The sequence below is a fragment of the Salvelinus sp. IW2-2015 genome, linkage group LG36, assembly GCF_002910315.2.
Source record: "Salvelinus sp. IW2-2015 linkage group LG36, ASM291031v2, whole genome shotgun sequence".
In the NCBI taxonomy this organism is placed as follows: Eukaryota; Metazoa; Chordata; class Actinopteri; order Salmoniformes; family Salmonidae; genus Salvelinus; species Salvelinus sp. IW2-2015.
The window spans coordinates 37,760,174-37,776,417 of NC_036875.1; the positions used below are offsets into that span (position 1 = coordinate 37,760,174).

Sequence of the window (16,244 nt, forward strand, 5' to 3'; positions counted from 1 at the left end):
GATGCTTTGGTAGTGGGCCGTGTCAGTGGCACTGTATTGTCRWCAAAGCGAGCAAAGAAGTTGTTTAATTTGTCTGGGAGCAAGACGTCGATGTCTGCGACGGGGCTGGTTTTCTTTTTGTAATCCGTGATTGACTGTAGACCCTGCCACATACGTCTCGTCTTTGAGCRGTTGAATTGCGACTCTACTTTGTCTCTATACTGACTCTTTGCTTGTTTGATTGCCTTGCAGAGGGAATAGCTGCACTGTTTGTATTCGGTCATGTTTCCAGTCGCCTTGCCATGATTAAAAGCAGTGGTTTGCYCTTTCAGTTTTGCGTTAATGCTGCCATCAATCCACAGTTTCTGGTTAGGAAAGGTTTTAATAGTCACACTTTGTATAGTATGTGTGCAATATGCGTCACATCAACGCTTGGCGGTCAGGCTCTTCTATTGATTTGACTATTTCAGCACTTGTGAGTCTAGACAATATTTTAATGCTAAGTTGTCCTCAGCATTCACCCTCGGTCTACTAACTGTTTTTTTYAGATGCACAGCAACAGGATAATAATGACAAACAATTCCTTTAGAAGACACACTCTCTTGCGCTTTGCTTTGTCTGTCAGTTTTATGTAACCCCAAATACACTGAACAAAAATATATACGCACAGCAACAATTTCAAAGATTTTACTGATTTACAGTTCATAAAAGGAAATCCGTCAATTGAAATAAAGAAATTAGGCTCTAATCTATGGATTTCACATGATTGGGAATACAGATATGCATATTCTGTTCTAAAATACCTTAAAAAAAGGCAGGGGTGTGGATTAGAAAACCAGTCAGTATCTGGTGTGAACACCATTTGCTTCATGCAGCACGACATCTCCTTCACATAGAGTTGATCAGGCTGTTAAATGTGGCCTGTGGAACGTGGTCCCACTCTTTAAATGCTGTGCGGAGTTGCTGATATTTGCGGGAATTGGAACACGATGTCGTACACGTCGATCCAGAGCATCCCAAACGTGCTCAACGGATGACACGTATGAGTATGCAGGCCATGGAAGAACTGTGACATTTTCAGCTTCCAGGAATTGTGTACAGATCCTTGCGTCATGGGGCTGTGCGTTATCATGCTSAAACATGAGGTGATGGCGGTGGATGAATGGCACGACAATGGGCCTTAGGATCTCTCAACGGAAATCTGTGCATTAAAATTTCCATKGATTAAAATGCAATTGTGTTCGTTGTCCGTAGCATATGCCTGCCCATACCATAACCCCACCATCCATATATTTATATGTACATATTCTTATTCATCCCTTTACATTTGTGTGTATAAGGTAGTTGTTGTGAATCTGTTAGATTACTTGTTAGATATTACTGCATTMTCGGAACTAGAAACACAAGCATTTCYCTACACTCGCATTAACATCTGCTAACCATGTGTATGTGWCRAATAAAATTTGATTTGATTTTGATTTGAAYMGGTCATGTTGTACACCCAGGATGCATGTGAAGTTTAAACGCTTCCATAATGTTAGAATCTACAGGGGACTTTAATCTTACAACCTTGGGGGGGTTAATAAACTGATTTAGAAGCTTTGTCATTTCCTTCCAAAGTGGGAGTCTGTGATATAACAAATGCCATGGAGAAAGTAACACAAAACAGTGTTAAAAAGCAGGGCACAAACAAGAACCCATACATGGTTACAACACACACACACAATATGTAGTGATCACACACACATAGGACGTAGTGATTAAAATAAAGTAGCCATATCTAGGAAAACCAAAGTTTCAAAGGCTGGGCGTAATAATATATTGTACAAGAGGTCATATCAGAAGTTCTGTAGTGATTCTTATGTTGATGATGTAAATAACATTTGCTAGTCTGGTTGCTTACACACTACATACACTAGACTTGAAATATTTATTAAATTGCTTACTCCAGTTACTAATAAGTATGCAACCATTAWGAAAATGACTGTAAAAGCTTAAATCCCCTTGGATTGATGAGGAATTMAAAAATTGTATTGTGTAGAGAGATGAGGCAAAAGGCATGGCAAATAAGTCTGGCACAACCGATTGGAAAATGTGCTGCAAATTGAGAAATCATGTGACTAAACTCAATAAAAATMAAATGAAATTTAGYGCAAAAAAGCTAACTTSGCTCAATCATTCATTGAATCAGATGGCTCCTTCATCACAAAACCCACTGATATTTCAAACTACTTTATTATTTTTTCCATTGGCAAGATTAGCAAACTTAGGCATGACATGCCAGCAACAAACGCTGACACTACACATCAAGTATATATGACCAAATTATGAAAGACAAGCATTGTATTTTTGAATTCTGTAAAGTGAATGCGGAAGAGGTGAAAAAAATGGTTGTCTATCAACATGACAAGCCACTGGGGTCTGACAACCTGGATGGAAAATTACTGGGGAAAATAGCAGACGATATTACCACTCCTATTTGCCATATCTTCAATTTAAGCCTACTAAAAAGTGTGTGCCCACAGGCCTGGAGGGAAGCAAAAGTCATTACGCTACCTGGTAATAGTAAAGAACCCTTTACTGGATCCTAAATCCGACCAATCAGCCTGTTAGCAAACCTTAGTACTTTTGAAAAAAATGGTGTTTGACCAGATACAATGCTATTTTACAGTAAAAAAAAATAAACAGACTTTCAGCACGCTTATAGGGACGGKCATTCAACAAGCACAGCACTTACACAAATGACTGATTGTATCATCAATTTCTCTCAGCCAAAGATTGTGGGGGTTGTTTTGTTAGACTTCAGTACAGCTTTTGACATATTGATCATAGTCTGCTGCTGGAAAAACTTGTGTTATGCCTTTACACCCCCTGCTATATTGTGGATAATGACTTAAATGTCTAACAGAACACAGAGGGGTGTTCTTTAATGGAAGCCTCTCCAACATAATCCAGGTAGAATTAGGAATTCCCCAGGGCAGCTGTCTAGGCCCCTTACTTTTTTTCAATCTTTACTAACGACATGCCACTGGCTTTTAGTAAAGCCAGTGTGTCTGTGTTTGCGGATGACTCAACACTATACACATCAGCTACTACAGCAACTGAAATGACTGCAGCACTTAAAACCTGTTATGGCTGCAAGCCCGACGCCGGTACACCTATGACAACATCCAGCTCAAGTGCAGGGTGCGAAATTCAAAATCTTTTTTTTTTTTAAATATTTAACTTTCACACATTAACAAGTCCAATACAGCATTTGAAAGATAAACATCTTGTGAATCCAGCCAACAAGTCCGATTTTTAAAATGTTTTACAGAGAAAACACCACATATATTTATGTTAGTTCACCACCAAATAAAAAAAGAGGACAGACATTTTTCACAGCACAAGTAGGATGCAGGTAGCATGCACAAGCCAACCTAACTAACCTAGAACCAACCTAAATAACCTAGAAAAAACTCCCTCAGATGACAGTCCTATAACATGTTACACAATAAATCTATGTTTTGTTCAAAAAATGTGCATATTTTAGCTATAAATCAGTTTTACATTACTGCTACCATCATAGCTACAGTCAGAGCTAGAGTCAGAAATCGCACGGGAGTAGCCAGAGAAAATACAGACACGTCAACTACCTAATTACTCATCATAAAACATTTCAGAAAAATATATGGTGGATAGCWAATGAAAGACAAAGATCTTGTGAATACAGCCAATATTTCCGATTTTTGAAGTGTTTTACAGTGAAAACACAATATATCGTTATATTAGCTTACTACAATAGCTAACACACAGCAGCATTGATTCTAGTCAAACGGTAGCGATAGCACAGTTCGACAGATATATGAAATAGTATCCAAAATTGGGTCCTTATCTTTGTTGATCTTCCATCAGAATGTTCTCCAAGGGGTCCTTTGTTCAGAACCGTCTTTATTTGGATCCAGAACGAACTATTTCCCCTGTCTCTTATACACATCTAGATGTGTATAAGAGACAGAACCTCTCCTTCTTGAACTAATTCTTGCGACGCATCACGTCTAAAGTCCAGAATAAATTTCAATAATATAATTAAACTATATTGAAAAAACATACTTTAGGATGATATTGTGACATGTATCAAATAAAATCGAAGCCGGAGATCATATTCACCTATAACGACGGTTTTCCAGGAGGCGACTCCAGATCCAACTTCGCGCCTTCCCCCCAAAAATTATGGCGCACTTCTCACTCCAAGAGGTTGTATTCAATCCCAGAACGAGATAATCAAGTCATTTCTGCTCTCACTTCCGCATGACACCCAGGGGAAGGTGTATGACGTGTTTCTACAGTCCTAAGTGACATGCCCTTTTATAGACAAGCTCTTGAAGAGAGACATCGCTTTTGGAAATCTCACTTCCGGATAGGAAATGGTCTGTAAAAAGAGTTCTGTTTCACTTAGAGAAATAATTCAAACGGTTTTAGAAACTAGAGAGTGTTTTCTATCCAATAGTAATAATAATATGCATATTGTACGAGCAAGAATTGAGTACGAGGCCGTTTGAAAATGGGCACCTCTTTCCAGTTATTCAATACGCCCCCTGCAGCCATAACAAGTTAACAAAGAGCTGCAGTTATTTTCAGAATGTGTGGKAAGGAAAGTTAGTCCTAAATATTAGAAAATATAAAAGCATTGTATTTSGGACAAATCATTCACTAAACCCTAAACCACAACTAAATCCTGTAATAAATAATGTGGAAATGAGCAAGTTGAGGTGCCTAAACTGCTTGGAGTAACCCTGGATTGTAAACTGTCATGGTCAAAACATATTGATACAACAGTAGCTAAGATGGGGAGAAGTCTGTCCATAATAAAGCACTACTCTGCCTTCCTAACAACACTATCAACAAGACAGGTCCTGCAGGCCCTAGTTTTGTCGCACCTGGACTAATGTTCAGTCGTGTGGTCACGTGCCACAAAGAGGGAAGTAGGAAAATTATATTTGGCTCAGAACAAGGCAGCACGGCTGGCCCTTAAAAGTACATGGGGAGTTAACATTAATGATATGCATCTCTCACGGCTCAAAGTGGAGGAGAGATTGACTTCATCACTACTTGTTTTTGTAAGAAGTGTTGACAAGCTAAAATGTACCAAGCTGCCGGTTTAAACTACTAGGAGGCACACAGTTCTACACAGAGCCATGGCTACATGGAACTCTATTCCACATTAGGTAACTGATTCAAACAGTAGAATTAGATACAATTATTATTACTTTTAAAACAGGTAAAAACATACCTTATGGAACAARAGGGACTGTGAAGAGACACACACACATATACACACACACGTACATTGTAATATTATTGTATGGTGGTATTATACATTTTGTATTGTAGATATGTAGTGGTGTAATAATGTTATATGATGTACTGTTTTAACTTTTGTTTTATATGTAATGTAAGTGCCTTAACGTGTTTGGACCCCAGGAAGAGTAGCTGCTGCCTTGGCAACAGCTAATGGGGATCCCTAATAAATAGAAATACACGTGTGTCAAAAGCAGTGGCCGATTACATTTGTCTTGAGAAACATCCTGTTCAATACCCATTAGGCTTGGGCAGTATCCAAATGTTCATACCATTCCTCTGCCATCCTGGGATTTATAGTATTACCGGCATAGCACACAATGGACTCACCAGCAGAGACTCGCCGATAGAACGCTATGGACTCACRAGCTCCCACTTTCTCTTGTTGTGCTCTTTACAACAAACATGTGAATGGCTCAACTGTTCTGGGGAACTATGGTAAACTTCATAATGTAAAATAATGTGACCTGTGAAATGAAGATCGCAATATGCTTTATCCCCTAACTTATTGTGCAATTTGTCTGCAGGCATTAACTTAAAAACTAGCTACAAATATTCAAATTTATTGAAACACTTCAAAGAAATAGTTCTGACGAAATTGACATTAGTGAAAAACCATCCCGTGGCTTTTTCCAAATACCCCAGTATACGGTATATAAGGTATACCGCCCAAGCCTAATACCTATGTTGACCCAGACTACTGAGCTTTGTTGACTCATGGATATTGGAGAATAATGACTGAGTGCAGGTTAAGCTGGGGTAGGTGTAACTCTGCCCAGTGCAGGGATCATATTGGATCAAGTACTTTTGTGTTGTATTACCCCTTTTGGCTAGCTACGAGAGAACGGCATGACTGACAGATGAGGGCCAAGCTCTGGGTAAAAGGAACGTATCTCCAAAAGCCCTGCTTCAAAAGAGCTTTACTCTTCCAGATGAAAGAGAAGTAATGTGGCATTCTTCTCAGTGGGTTYAATGAGAAAAAAAACTGCCACTGGATTCATTCGGAGTACAATGATTTGCAAACAAACAAAATCAGTCTCAATATTTGCACCACTATGAGGGTCATGACTAGTTTCTGTCATACGTTCTGTGCCAGAATATATATATATATTTTTGCTGAGGTGTACAGTAGTCCACCACAGTTTCATCTGTTCGGGCAAGTATGTAGATGATAAAAATATGCAATAAATATATATTTTTGAGTTCTGTCAATGTTGCAATGTATTGTTGCTGAAAGGATATCTGATGTGACAGAGTGGYGCATTCCAATCTTTCTGCTTAGCTTGCTTCAGGCTTTGTGTTTGTAATAAATAGCCCATCGTACCATCAACCCGTTAGGCTTTTGGCAGGGCCCTTGAGGAGCTCTGTATTTCATTGCTAAAGTCTACAGTGAATCTGGGGGCTTATTCGGAAAAGCCTGGAGGATTGTAGCCTACTTACCAGAAAAATAATGGTCTGCTCAGCTCAATTATCAGGATAAACATCAGGGTGTTTTGGTTCAAATGTAGGTTAGACAAGACTCAAATAGAATATAATTAGTACTTTACTACCGTAGCTCTGAAAAATACATCCACAGCAAAACTCCTACAAAATCAGTCATGGGCAAATTAGTTAGATCACAAAAGCATATCATAGCTGGAACCTTGCATGAAATATACATGCAAAATTAACAGAATGCACTAAACATATTTTCTCATACATGGTATTAAGGTAACCCCATAGGCATCACAGATTTCATTAAAACAAAGTTTAGTTCACTGGCCTGCTGCTAGATATAGATTTAGCATGGGTACTGCAGTTTTGTGCTTTAGCAGTGATGTTCAATTGGTGGTCGCTATTATCATACGCAGACTCATTATCCATCTTTTTTTTATATAGAAAGTGTTTCTAATTAATTGGATTATGCTTCAACAGGCAATTACTACAGGCAATGCAGTTCCACTAACTCAGAGAAGGTAAAATGGGGGAGGCAGAGGGAGAAAATCTGAGGATTCTCTCTCTATTTGGGAGGAGTGGATATAGTCCCATGTCTAACACAGAGGAATCTCTCTATTTGAGAGGAGTAGATATAGTCCCATGTCTAACACAGAGGAATCCTCTCTATTTGAGAGGAGTAGAATATAGTCCCATGTCTAACACAGAGGAATCTCTCTATTTGAGAGGAGTAGATATAGTCCCATGTCTAACACAGAGGAATCTCTCTATTTGAGAGGAGTATATAGTCCCATGTCTAACACAGAGGAATCTCTCTATTTGAGAGGAGTAGATATAGTCCCATGTCTACACAGAGGAATCTCTCTATTTGAGAGGAGTAGTATAGTCCCATGTCTAACACAGAGGAATCTCTCTATTTGAGAGGAGTGTATAGTCCATGTCTAACACAGAGGAATCTCTCTATTTGAGAGGAGTGGATATAGTCCCATGTTAACACAGAGGAATTCTCTTATTTGAGAGGAGTGTATAGTCCCATGTCTAACACAGAGGAATCTCTCTATTTTGAGAGGAGTGGGTATAGTCCCATGTCTAACACAGAGGAATCTCTCTATTTGAGAGGATTGGGTATAGTCCCATGTCCTAACACAGAGGAATCTCTCTATTTGAGAGGAGTGGGTATAGTCCCATGTCTAACACAGAGGAATCTCTCTATTTGGGAGGAGTGGGTATAGTCCCATGTCTAACACAGAGGAATCTCTCTATTTGAGAGGAGTGGGTATAGTCCCATGATAATACCTGATAATTCCTTTCTTCCAGAACAATGAGAGAAACTCTGCATGCATTCAGATGCTTGAGCACAAAGGCTGTCATCTCCCTTTCAGAGGCGCACACAATCCCTTTTGATTTGCTTTGTATCTAAAAATACACTCTCAGCTCTCCGTCATATGACATGCAAATAAGTCAGGAAGAATTGTTTTCAGTGTCAGTGAAAACACTTAATTGGCGAGAGACGTAGGAGATGGTAATTCAATTCACAGCCACATACTAAGCTTCGGAAGACCACAATGGAGGCCCACCACGATGTATGACATGTAATATCTTGGGGGATACACACACAAGATGCTTCTCTTAAAATGGCTGCTCGTTTATGCATTTAAAAAGCTCTTGAAATACAACGGTGCAAAAAGCAACAACAGTTTTGTTATTGTTGTGTACACAAGAAAAGTGATTACCTACATTGGATTAACCTATTAAATGAATCCTAACAAGTAAAGATGCATGTACATTGATGGGTCCTGTGTGGCTCAGTTGGTAGAGCATGGTGTTTGCAAAGCCATGGTTGTGTGTTCAATTCCCATGGGGGACCAGCTAAAAAAATTGTATGCCCCCTTACTGTACGTCGCTCTGGATAAGAGTSTCTGCTAGATGACTGACATGTAGATGACAACACAGTTGCTAACAAATATCCAACCTGCAAGTTTCAGTTCCCTTGTACCTTGGGCTAACTCAGTGGAGTCTCATAAGACTAACATCCTCTCAGTGGAAGGAAGTGGATTCACTTTTTCCATTTCCACTCTGCATAAGCACCAAATAACATTGTGTGAACTTGTTTACGCTGCGATATTTGCCATAAATAAACTAAAAGAGTGAATGTTAAGGTCTTTGGGAGTCATCCATCAGGAATTGTACATTCTATGAATGCAAGGCTGGAGGAGTTTGGTATAAGCATGTCACTTGTTTTGTGTATACTTTGGAATTCTGTAATAACATCAGTATTATTGGTTGCTGCACCATCGCTTCCAAAGATCCATCCAATGAGGTACATCCTATTTGCCAAGATGTTCTATGTACATATGAAAAGGGAAAACGCATCAACTATTAATGCTGATTGTATCACATAATTAAAACGTATACACCAAACAACTGAATTAAACAGGGCCCTGAGAAATTGGGCCTTTTGTTCACCACCATGGACACATCTTTATATTAAGTTCTTCTTCTTCTCCACACTGAAGCTCCCCCCATGTCTATAAATGGTTGTAACTGGTGTTTACAACCCAACTTAAATTATAGCTTATGTTCCAGCTTACCTCTTTAAGTCCATGACTTCTAAGGGACTTAAAAAATGTTATTGAAAAATGTATTATGAGGTACAGAGAGTGAGGGAGGCTGAAGTTTTCTTGCACTTTAAGTATGTGAGAATTCTCAAATAGCACACACGCAGTGCATCTAAAATTCAATGAAATTGACACGCAGATGACAACATTGATGATTATCAAATCAATATCACATCTCTTAGATGTTGTCAACACTTTGAAACATAAGGAGGGAAGGAAAGACTTCATATATAATTTTCTTTCAATATTGGTTTGTGTAGAAACTTACTGCGGGACCTGTTGTCAATTTTGCCAAAGGCAATCCTGGGCAATTCTGAACAAAACTATTTTGAGACCAACATCTTTCCAGACAATAGTGTGAGAAAGGGAAACAGACAAAGGGTTGGGTTTACGGGAAAGTTTTGAAGTCAGGCCCAAACTAGCTGGTTTCTGGTCTAGTGGGGTAAGGCCACAGTGTTAAGAGTTTTGACACGTCAGGGTTACCAACAGGGACAGTGATGACTGACTAATGCAGATGTTTAAAATGCTTAACCCTAATTGTTCCTGGTAGTCGCTCTGGATAAGAGTGTCTGCTAAATGACTAAAATGTCAAAAGTAATGACACCAATAGTTATGTCTTGTGTGTGGCCTCCCATCTCAAACACATCTGAGGGGAAACAGTCTTGCATAATATCGATGTCACTGTTACAGCATGACATAAATCTCAGCTATCAAAGAGAACAGGGAGCATAGTGATACTTTCTGAAAGGGGCAGTAGAGACTAGAGGTCGACCGATTAAATCGGAATAGCCGATTAATTAGGGCCGATTTAAAGTTTTCATAACAATCGGTAATCTGCATTTTTGGACACCGATCATGGCCGATTACGTTGCACTCCACGAGGAGACCGCGTGGCAGGCTGAGTACCTGTTATGCGAGTGCAGCAAGGAGCCACGGTAAATGATAGTTTCCGGATTTGACRATATTAATGAACMAAGGCTCCTATTTCTATGTGTTATTATATTATAATTAAGTCTYTGATTTGATAGAGCAGTCTGACTGAGCAGTGGTAGGCAGCAGCAGGCTCGTAAGCATTCATTAAAACAGCACTTTACTGCGTTTGCCAGCAGCTCTTCGCTGTGCTTCAAGCATTGCGCTGTTTATGACTTCAAGCCTATCAACTCCCGAGATTAGGCTGACAATACTAAAGTACCTATAAGAACATCCAATAGTCAAAGGTATAAGAAATACAAATGGTATAGAGAGAAAAAGTCCTATAATAACTACAACCTAAAACTTCTTACCTGGGAATATTGAAGACTCATGTTAAAAGGAACCACCAGCTTTCATATGTTCTCATGTTCTGAGCAAGGAACTTAAACGTTAGCTTTCTTACACGGCACATATTGCACTTTTACTTTCTTCACCAACACTTTGTTTTTGCATTATTTAAACCAAATTGAACATGTTTCATTATTTATTTGAGGCTAAATTGATTTTATTGATGTATTATATTAAGTTAAAATAAAAGTGTTCATTCAGTATTGTTGTAATTGTCATTATTACAAATATATAAATATAAAAATTGTCCGCTTAATCGGTATCGGCTTTTTTTGGTCCTCCAATAATCGGTATCGGCGTTGAAAAATCTTAAAATGGGTCGACCTCTAGTAGAGACGTTTCTATGTATCTCTTCTTCAGTGTGTCTGAGTTTATCATGTTAAGTCACATAATAGTATTCACCACACCCTCTACAATGGTCAGAACACTGAATATGACTTCCAAAAATCAATCAATGACAAAAGTCAGGCACTTTTTCATAAACATAGTTTGACAGTACTGTTGTTTTCTGGTAGGTTTTGATTTACACAAGAAATGAAGACAGAGCATTATCTAGGCAGGCTGAGCCCTCAGTTGGATTTACGAATGCAGCACATCTCTAACTCAATGTGATATACAAGAAAGAGACGGTTGGGGTTGGACTACGCCAAAATATTCTGCTGCTCTCCACAACTCCTTAGATGTCGATGCCCACACAGCACTTATTGACTGCACRCTCAACAGGATTAGCCCACTGGACCATAGCCTCAAGCAGCTGTAAGTAGATAAGGGGCTGAAGCATGCAGACAACTAGATGAAACAGACAAACAAAAAAGTTGCACACTAGACGAAACACACAAACAAAAAAAGAYAGACAAAAGCACCCATTTCTGACTGAATAATAGTTGAAAGGAAATGCTAACTTACTGTCATAAGTTCCTTCTGGAAGGATTTCCTCTCCTTGCCCTCTGTATTATTGCAGTCCTCTTTCAGCTTCTCCAGGACAGACGCCACCCTCTCAGGCTCGCTGTCCAGCTCTGCACGGKAGAAGTGTGAGAGCGGTAGGTTAACGTAACCCAGGGCATCGGCAAACGCCCTCCAGCTTCCTACGTTCTCCATCAGTATAGTCCTCACAGAGGCATAGATGTACGTCAGGAACTTGCAGGGCTTCAGGATCTGATCCAGTAAGAGTGTAGTGGTTAGTTCAGCCCCACTGAAGTAAATGGGTTTTACTTTCCCCACCAACAGAACATTTTTTGCATGTACAAGCCCTGTTCTACCCTGATAGTAACAGATGTACCATTCCTTAGTCCACAACTGTCCCTTCAATTTGATTTTCTCTTCGCTCAGAAGGGCAAAGTAATCCCCCTTTTTGTACTCCAGTAAGTATTGGTTCTTGGTCTGACGGATGACTGTTTTGATCAACTTGCCAAACTTCAGGTTGCGGATTCGTCGGTCGTGGAACACAGGGTATTTGGTAGTGATGGCCAAAGGGGACAAGACAATTTTCCCTAGTTCCTTCTTCTTCAGGAAGCGCCTCTGCACAGATGTTTGTGGACCGGTCTTGGGTGGAGGTGTTGGAGTTTGAACACAAAACTGGGCGAGAATACAGTCTTGGTCATCCTTGACCTGGACACGTAATGTGAAATCTGAGACATCATCAGCAGTGCGTGAGGCGATCACATAGACTATCCGGCTAACCTTTCCCAGTTTGACCTGGAAACCCCTAACCACCCTGGCCTGCTCACTGGCCTTTACCTCATAGTTGGCCATGCTGGAGTAAARACCAACCCGAAGGTCCTGGGGCCTTGCCAGGACAAACTGGTGCTTCCCCCAGAGCTGAAGAGCCACTGGAGGGGTGGCGTGGGCCTGCTTCCCTACTTCACTCACCAGTAATGTTTTTGGGGCACAGTCATGGCCGAAGATGGCCACCACAGCCTTAAAGGATGGGTGAATGTGCTTGGGACCATAGACACCCAGGGTGACCTTCTTCACCACGTTGTCCCAAACAGTGGTTTCTGGAGCAACTGACTGGGCCTGGGCCACAACAGACACATACATGCAGGGCTCAAGGTTATCCAGAGAGACCTGGATGGTGTCCCCATACATATAGGCTTGGGGGATTGGTGTGTAGGGCCCCTCCTTGCAGTCACTCCTCACACACATGACCTTTGTCGTTTGCCTGCTCTCCTTCTTCACCACAACGGACACCTTCATCTCAAGGGTGACTGTGGTTTTGGTCTCCATGTTGCCGAGCTTGATCTCCACCACAGGGCTTACGGTCGTTGTTCGGTCGTTGTTGAGCTCCAGCGGTGGGTCCAGCAGGGCCTTCATGGAGATCTGCTGGGAGTCTCCAGGGGCCACGTGGCCCTCCGGGATGTGGATGCTGATGCTGGTGTCTGGAAGCTGGACGGCCCCTCCAGAACTGTCTAAACGGCACACAATGTTGGTCTCCACTGGCTGTGTTTGTCCCCAGCCTGGGTTCTGACCCAAGGAGTCCAGGTCATGGCAGGACCTGGCTAGCTTGCGGTGATTGAGCCACGCCGCCCGGAAGTCCTCTCTGCTCTGGAACTGTTCAGGTGCAGGGGCTTTCAGGCCTCCAAAAAAACCTGAGGATGCCTGAGGGGCGTCATTCTGAGCTTGCAGGATTGAAAGTTCTGAGAGACTGTAGGATCGCTTGCTCCTGAAGAATGGGTTGTCCCTGCGTAACATCTGGCCCACTCCCAAACTGGGGCTGATGGGTTTCAGATCGAAAATGCTGCTGCCAAAGCCGTTGATGTTGATGCTACTGCTGGTAGAGTTTGGTGGGACAGAGGGGGCTAGGTTGTCAAAAAGAAGAAGGTCCACTGACTTACTGTTCTCATTACTGTTCTGATCCAAAGAACCTTGAAGGGCCCCGTTGAGGAAAGGGTTAGTGGAGCTACGGCTAAGGTGCTGGTGATGGGGGGCAAAGGGGTTCCCGTTTTGGGGGGCAGTYGGTTTCAGSYTCACCCCGGMCCAATCTRCAAGGAGGTCCAGCTCCTTGGCTCCCTCCTCAACAGAGCAGTCTCCTAGGCTGTCGATCATACCGCTGTCACTGAATGAGGAGTCCCGGTAGTTGATGGGCTGGACGTATGTCGCAGGGATGTAACCCATCTCAGTGCTGTTGTGGGCGTACCACCACTCTCCACCCGATGTGTCCAGCACAAAGAGATGTTCTCCCTTGGAGAACCTGAGGGTGGTGAAGCTGGAGGGACAGTAATCCTTAATAGCAACGACTTCCCTGGCAGTGCCGAAGGAGGCAGTGGCATCCAGTCTTAAGGCACTGGGAGAAGGCACTGGAAAAACAGAACATAAAACAATAGGAAATCAGAGAATCAATATTACGACAAATATCTCAACATAAAGGTTTAGCGTAGTCATATACATGTACAGTACATTTACACGAGTAAAACGTTTTTTTTTACGCAGTTAATTAACGCATAATAATCAACCTCATAGCGTACCTTTGACATCTGTGAGACAGTTGGATTCAGACACTCCATCACTGAGGTCAATAAGTGTCCCCTCTGACTTGCAGCGCGGCAGTGCAATGTTGTTGTTTGTCGCTCTGATTCGATGGGCGGCCATTGTTGGTTATTTCCCTGTACACCCAACCTATGTGTTCATGCTGCTCTCCTGAGTTACGTGTTAGCCAAAGGCAGAGTTAGCCATCAACAGCCTTCCATGGTGTCTGGAGGAGAGAGAGAAAAAACTGGATTTAATTAGCTTTTAGCTACACTTGACAATCTCATTAAATGGGCCAGATGCATTCTGATTAGAAAAATAAATCAGACTTGCAACCTGCTCACTAATATAATCAAGAGGAACAAATAATGGATTACCAAATGCTGACAGGATGTAAATATCCCCCAGATATTTGCAAGGTTCACATGTGGCAGGAATTTGAATGTGGCAAGTGAAAGAAAAACACCCCTAGTCCCTAGTGTGTGTGAGCGTGTGTGAGAGTTGTGTCTGACCACGTAATTCCTGCACACACAAAGTTCTCTTCCTCGAGGTGGGTGGAGAGGACATTCAATGTGAGACTCCAAAGAATGCATGATCATTTCTTATAGAATGACAAAAAATATTATTGGACATTCGTGTGAAACTCTATAGACACTGAATTGTCTTAATCTCATCTCTCCTTGGTCTACAATCTTGAAATTCTACATTCTGTTAAACTATACCAAAAAGACAGGTCGTCCTGAGAGTAGTTGCATGGTATACCAAAACGTATGTACTTTTTCCAATAATAGAACATGAACAACGGTTAGGTAGTAGAATTTGTTACTTTCGGCACTTCTGTCAAATGAGTCTCACATCGTCCACTGATTGAGAGAGGATGAAGTCTGTCTATCAGCACAACTCATGTCCCCTTATAGTGCTAGAGCACAGTGGCTGCTCCAATAACTCATTGCTAGCTCTAGCCTGTCCTGAGGAACCACTGAACTCACTGGGAGTCTGGGCTGCATCATGTTAGATCAACCTCTCATACTGTCCTGAGGAACCACTGAACTCACTGGGAGTCTGGGCTGCATCACCTCTTATTCTACACAGAACATAACTGAATAATGTAACAAGGCATGTAGAAATGTTGAAACTTCATTACAAAATAAGCTATTTGATATGGAATTTTAGGACCCGTGTAGTAATCCCAAAAAATATTGAATTTGGCCTTTACTTCCTATAGCCCAGAGAAACGCATTGAATAACACATTCATGAATGACAAAAAATGTATCATAAGAAACAAGGTTTTGAAGTGATTTGTCCCTATATCTAGGAMATATAAGAAAGTTCAGGAAATATAATATATATATTTATTTATTTATTTTTATTATACACACAAAAAATGTGAACACACTTCAAATTAGTGGATTTGGCTATTTCAGCCACACCCCTTGCTGACAGGTGTATAAAATCGAGCACAAAGCCATGCAATCTCCATAGACAAACATTGGCAGTAGAGTGGCCTTACTGAAGAGCTCAGTAACTTTCAATGTGGCACCGTCATAGAATGCCACCTTTCCAACAAGTCAATTTGTCAAATTTCTGCCCTGCTAGAGCTGCCCCGGTCAACTGTAAGTGATGTTATTGTGAAGTGGAAACGTCTAGGAGCAACAACTGTGCAGCCGCGAAGTGGTAGGCCACACAAGCTCACTGAGCGTGACTGCCGAGTGCTGAAGCGCGTAAAAATGATCTGTCCTTGGTTGCAACACTCACAACCGAGTTCCAAACTGCCCCTGGAAGCAAAGTCAGCACAATAACTGTTTGTCGGTAGCTTCACGAAATGGGTATTCATGGCCAAGCAGCCATACACAAGCCTAAGATCACCATGCGCAATGCCAAACGTCAGCTGGAGTGGTGTAACGCTTGCCGCCATTGGACTCTGGAGGAGTGGAAACACGTTCTGTGGAGTGATGAATGGTTTTTCATGGTTCGAGCTAGGCCCCTTAGTTCTAGTGAAGGAAAATCTTGACGCTACAGCATACAATGGCATTCTAGACAATTCTGTGCTTCCAACTTTGTGGCAACAGTTTGGGGAAGGCCCTTTC

General features: G+C 41.4%; 1 protein-coding gene across 2 annotated transcripts in view; it reads right to left on the minus strand.

Moving 5' to 3' along the window:
• Positions 1–16,244, minus strand: part of LOC111959890 (SH3 domain-binding protein 4-like) — a 113,782-nt gene that overhangs the window by 28,781 nt on the left and 68,757 nt on the right. For both annotated transcript variants that reach the window (XM_023981727.2, XM_023981728.2), the window contains exons 2-3: positions 14,156–14,382; positions 11,598–13,987 (exon numbers count right to left, since the gene is read on the minus strand). In XM_023981727.2, coding sequence (XP_023837495.1) covers positions 11,598–13,987; positions 14,156–14,279 — 2,514 coding nt within the window. In that variant the 5' untranslated portion in view covers positions 14,280–14,382. The remainder of the gene's footprint in view (positions 1–11,597; positions 13,988–14,155; positions 14,383–16,244) is intronic.